General features: G+C 42.6%; 1 protein-coding gene across 1 annotated transcript; it reads right to left on the minus strand.

Annotated features, from left to right (window-relative positions):
- Nucleotides 1–2,578: 2,578 nt before the first annotated feature.
- Nucleotides 2,579–5,325, minus strand: LOC130910016 (uncharacterized). The gene has a single exon (XM_057827029.1). The coding sequence runs from the start codon at nt 5,098–5,100 to the stop codon at nt 4,222–4,224; it is 879 nt and encodes a 292-aa protein (XP_057683012.1). The 5' UTR covers nt 5,101–5,325; the 3' UTR covers nt 2,579–4,221.
- Nucleotides 5,326–5,553: the final 228 nt, after the last annotated feature.

Raw genomic sequence — 5,553 nt, forward strand, 5'->3', positions numbered from 1 at the left:
TTAATTAAAAAAAGTCATTTAAGCCTTTTCACAGTGAGATCTATGCGATATGGCCGAGAAATGTAATTTTGATGTTAACTCCCAAACCGCTGCGCAGAAGTAAACCAAACTTCACCCAATAGTGTATTTTATCATAATCTAGTAGTTACATTTGGAAATTTAGTTCTAGGACATTTGGTTTGAGCGCAATCTTCAAACTTAATTAAAAAAAGTCATTTAAGCCTTTTCACAGTGAGATCTATGCGATATGGCCGAGAAATGTAATTTTGATGTTAACTCCCAAACCGCTGCGCAGAAGTCAACCAAACTTCACCCAATAGTGTATTTTATCACAATCTAGTAGTTACATTTGGAAATTTAGTTCTAGGACATTTGATTTGAGCGCAATCCTCAAACTTAGGTCAAAAAAGCCATTTAAGCCTTTTCACAGTGAGATCTATGCAATTCAATTCAATTCAATTCAATTCAATTTTATTTGTATAGCCCTCAATCACAACAGAGGTCTCAAAGGACTTTACAGAGGCAATATGATACACAATTAGAAATGAAGCAACAAAGATGAATAGATACAGTTCAAGTCCTGGGTATCCCCTATCCTTAAGACCCTCCATGCCGGCAAGGAAAAACTCCAAAAACTCCAGAGTCAATTGGGAGAAAAATGAGAAACCTTGGGGAGTACCACAGTCAGGAGAGATCCACTCCCAGGACGGATAGACAGGAACCCCAGAACGGCTAATGGAAATTAGCAAGCGAAATTATAGTCCGTAAAAATACAGTGGAGTAAAGGAGCAAGAAGAGGTCCCTCTAGTCAGATGAGACGGGGGTAGCAGCGAGGACGTCTATCCAGCCAGGGGTCCGGACAGTCAGGAGGCTGCAGCTGAAAAATAGCCCCTCCCCAGAGGGGAGGGGGGAAAGGGGACACCGGGTGACTAGTGATGAAGAGACTAGACAACTAGATATTAACATTGGAAAATAGAAATAAAGTAAGACAAGTGGTAGGTAGAGTAAGAAAAGGAGATAGAACTCAGCGGCTGTACTGCCCCCCAGCATTATAGCTTCTAGTGCAACTTAAACTGTGAGTCTATTCCGACTTCAACTAGCCTAACTATAAGCTTTGTCGAATAGGAACGTTTTTAATCTAATCTTAAATGTGCAAACTGTCTCGGCTTCTTTAATACTAGCTGGAAGCTGATTCCATAAAACAGGGGCTTGGTGGCTAAAGGCTCTAGCTCCGACAGTACTTTTATGAACCCTGGGAACTACCAGTAGACCTGCATTCTGAGATCGGAGTGTTCTGTTGGGGCGGTATGGAACCAGAGCATCGGTGAGATAAGATGGCCCCAACCCATTAATGGTCTTAAATGTAAGAAGGAGTATTTTAAATTTAATTCTAAACTCGACTGGAAGCCAGTGAAGTGCCTGGAGCACAGGGGTGATGTGCTCTCTTCTATTGGTTCCTGTTAAAAGTCTTGCTGCTGCGTTTTGGACTAGCTGAAGACCTTTTAGAGAGCTTTTAGGACAAGCTGCAAGTAGGGAGTTACAGTAATCCAATCTCGATGTAACGAACGCGTGAATTAATTTTTCTGCATCGCTTTTAGATAAAATATTTCTAATTTTGGCGATGTTGCGCAGGTGAAAGAAAGCCGTTCTACAGGTTTGTTTAATGTGTGCTTTAAACGATAAGTCAGGGTCAAATAAAATTCCTAGGTTTTTAACTGTGGCGCTGGAGGCTACACTTACATTGTCCAGAGTGACTATCTGGGCAGATAAAGAGTCTCTAACACTTTTCGAGCCTATTATAAGGACTTCTGTCTTTTCAGGGTTAAGTAGAAGATAGTTAGTGCTCATCCAGGTATTTATATCTCGGACGCAGGCGCTTAGTTTTTCTACTTGCCTGACCTGCTCAGGTTTAATTGATAAATACAGTTGTGTGTCGTCAGCGTAACAATGAAAGTTAATGCTATGTTTTCTGATGATGTTACCTAGAGGAAGCATATACAGCGTAAACAAGATGGGCCCGAGGACAGATCCTTGCGGCACACCATAACTAACTCTAGAGTACGATGATGATTGCTGGTTTACATTGACAAACTGGTACCTATTAGATAAATATGATTTAAACCAGCAGAGGGCTGCTCCTCTAATGCCTATGTCACATTCTAATCTCTGCAATAAGATATTATGGTCGATTGTGTCAAAGGCTGCGCTCAGGTCCAGCAGAACCAGGATCGAGACTAATCCAACGTCAGCGGCAAGTAACAAGTCATTAGTTACTTTAACTAATGCGGTTTCAGTGCTATGATGAGCTCGAAAGCCAGACTGGAACTGTTCAAATAAACTATTGTCCTGTAGGTGCTGACAGAGCTGTTTAATTACCACTCTTTCAAGGACTTTGGAGAGAAATGGTAAGTTAGAAATAGGTCTATAATTGGCCAGAATATCAGGATCAAGAGTAGGTTTTTTCAAGAGCGGTTTAATAACTGCATATTTAAAGGACTGCGGCACGTAGCCAGTAACTAATGAGGTATTTATTATATTTAAGATAGTGTCAATAGTTAGAGGCAGGGTCTCTTTAAAAAGTTTGGTTGGGATTGGGTCAAGGAGGCACGTTGATGGTTTGGAGGACATTATAATTGAAGTTACATCAATTTGGTCTACAGTGGTAAAGTTATTTAATATTTTAGAGGGGTTTATAGGAGATTCCGAATTCTTTGTCTGCACTTTATCAGACCTAATAATTGGAAGTGATTCATTTATTTTATTTCTAATAGTTGCGATTTTATTGTTAAAAAATTTTAGGAAGTCATCACAGCTAAGGGTGGTTGGGATATAAGGTTCTATTGAGGTGTGACTGTTTGTCAGCCTTGCTACAGTGCTGAACAGAAACCTAGGATTATTTTTGTTTTCCTCTATTAAGGATGAGTAATATCTGGTTTTAGCCGTGCGCAAGGCCTGCTTATATGTCACTAAGCTGTGTTTCCAAGCAGAGAGGGTGTGCTCTGTGTTGGAACGGCGCCAAAGTCTTTCTAATTTACGTGTCGATTGTTTAAGAGAGCGTGTTTCAGCATTATACCAGGGAGATGCTCGTCTCGGCTTGACAAACTTTAATTTGGAGGGAGCGACGACATCTAGGGTGGTACGAAACGTAAACAGAACACGATCAACAAACTCGTCATTAACAGCAAGGCCGGACATCACTCCTTCATAATTAGATGACATGGAGGCAAATATAGGCTGAATTATCTGTTTATACTCTGAAACAGAGTGATCACCTAATGTCCTTTTCATCTGAGTTCTAATCACTGGTGGTGGATTATCTTGAAGCACAAACCGAAAGGTAATTAGAAAATGATCAGACAGTACAGGGTTGTGGGGATGGACACTAAGATCACTAATCTCAGTACCGTAGGTTAAAATCAAGTCCAGGGTGTGCTTGTGACTATGAGTTGGTTTATTTACATTTTGAATGAAGCCAGTCCCATCTAGTAGGTCATTAAAGGCCTTACCAAGGGAGTCACCTTCATCGTCAACATGTATATTAAAATCCCCTACAATTATAATTCTATCCCAGCTTAGCAAAATACTAGATAAAAAGTCAGAGAAATCTAACAAAAACTGTGAGTAGGGACCAGGGGGACGGTAAACCACTATGAACAGAACTGGTTTTTGGTTCTTCCAGTTAGCGTCTATAATTGATAGTGCTAGACTTTCAAAGGAGTTATAAATGTAATTAGCTTTACTTTTTGGGCTCATACCTAAACAAGAGTGTGATATTACTGCCACCCCCCCTCCACGGCCCGTGCTTCTAGCTGTGTGAAAATTCACGTGACTTGGGGGTGTGGATTCATTAAGTCTAACAAAGTCATCCTGCTGAAGCCAAGTTTCAGTCAGGGCCAAAATATGAATATTGTAATCCCCAATTAAGTCATTAACTAACAGAGATTTGGGCGAGATTGACCTGATGTTTAATAATCCGCATCTTATATATTTATTAAGAGCTAATTTATTTTCACTGCTATCAGGGGCTATATGTATTAAATTCTTTGGTCTCGTTCCTATAGTACTCGGTTTTCCCCTGTTCACTATACGAGGCACGGACACAGTCTCTATCTTCTGTCCTGAATTTTGGATTTGTGACAGCTCGGAAAGAGGCGAGTGGTCACTACTAACAGTGTTATGTTTTACACTACAACACTGCGCCCGGGCCCCCACTCTCAAGTGTCACTTTGGGAGACTTAGTTTGGCGGCCAAATTTCGAGTTAAGAGAGCAGCACCGTCCCAAGTCGGATGAATGCCGTCTCGGCGCATGAGCCCGGGCTTGCCCCAAAACGCGTGCCAGTTATCAACAAAGACTATATCGTTTTCTGGGCACCATCTAGACAACCAGCGGTTAAATGATGAGAATCTAGAGTACATCTCATCATTGACCAAATTAGGCAGAGGACCAGAGAAAACTACGGTGTCCGCCATCGACTTAGCAAGTTCACACACCGAGGCTACGTTTAATTTAAGCACCTCAGACTGTCTCCGCCGGGCGTCGTTACCGCCTGCGTGAATCACGATACGGCGGAACCTCTTCCTACTCTGCTTTAAGAGTCTGAGGTTTCCTTCGATGTCACCGACTCTGGCCCCTGGGTAACACCTGACAGACACCGCCGGGTGCTTCACGTCTCTAACTATGGAGCTTCCAATTACGAGAGTGTCTGGTTCAGCCGGTGTGTCGCTGAGGGGGGCAAACCTATTGCTGACGTGAAGCTGCTGGTGCACTAAGGTTGTGCGTTTACCACTGCGCTTCCCCCGTACAGTCACAAATCCCTCCTTAATTTCCCCCGGCTGCACGGGGCTCGCTGGGGGGCTAACTGCGCTAGCAATCCTACTACTGCAAGCACGACCTGCCACTACCTGGCTATAGCTAGGACTAGCTTTCGTCTCTAGAGTGCAGAGCCGTGCTTCTAGCTCAGAAACCCTGGTCTCCAACCCTGAGACTAAGCTACACTTCCTACAGCTACTACTGTCCTCGACGAAGGAGCCAGGGTGCTCGCTATACATACAGCACACTGAGCAGAAAAGACGGGAGGACGAAGGCAGAGGGCTAGCCATAGCTCGGATAAGCTAGGCTAGCAAGATAGAGCTAAAGAGGAGAGGAGAGTAGTTTTAATCCACGATCTGTCCGATCGTGGAATAAAACAAAATAAGGAGCACTAGGAGAGCCGAACTAGCCTAGGATCGATTCTCCGATGTGTCCGTTGGATAAAACAAATTGAGGAGCACTAGGAGATTAGCGACTAGTAGCAGCGCTAACAAACAAACGATACACTCACCGGATGTGACGTCACAGGAAACAACTCCTAGCAATATGCAATATGGCCGAGAAATGTAATTTTGATGTTAACTCCCAAACCGCTGCGCAGAAGTAAACCAAACTTCACCCAATAGTGTATTTTATCATAATCTAGTAGTTACATTTGGAAATTTAGTTCTAGGACATTTGGTTTGAGCGCAATCTTCAAACTTAATTAAAAAAAGTCATTTAAGCCTTTTCACAGTGAGATC

The sequence above is a fragment of the Corythoichthys intestinalis genome, chromosome 21, assembly GCF_030265065.1.
Source record: "Corythoichthys intestinalis isolate RoL2023-P3 chromosome 21, ASM3026506v1, whole genome shotgun sequence".
Taxonomy (NCBI): domain Eukaryota; kingdom Metazoa; phylum Chordata; class Actinopteri; order Syngnathiformes; family Syngnathidae; genus Corythoichthys; species Corythoichthys intestinalis.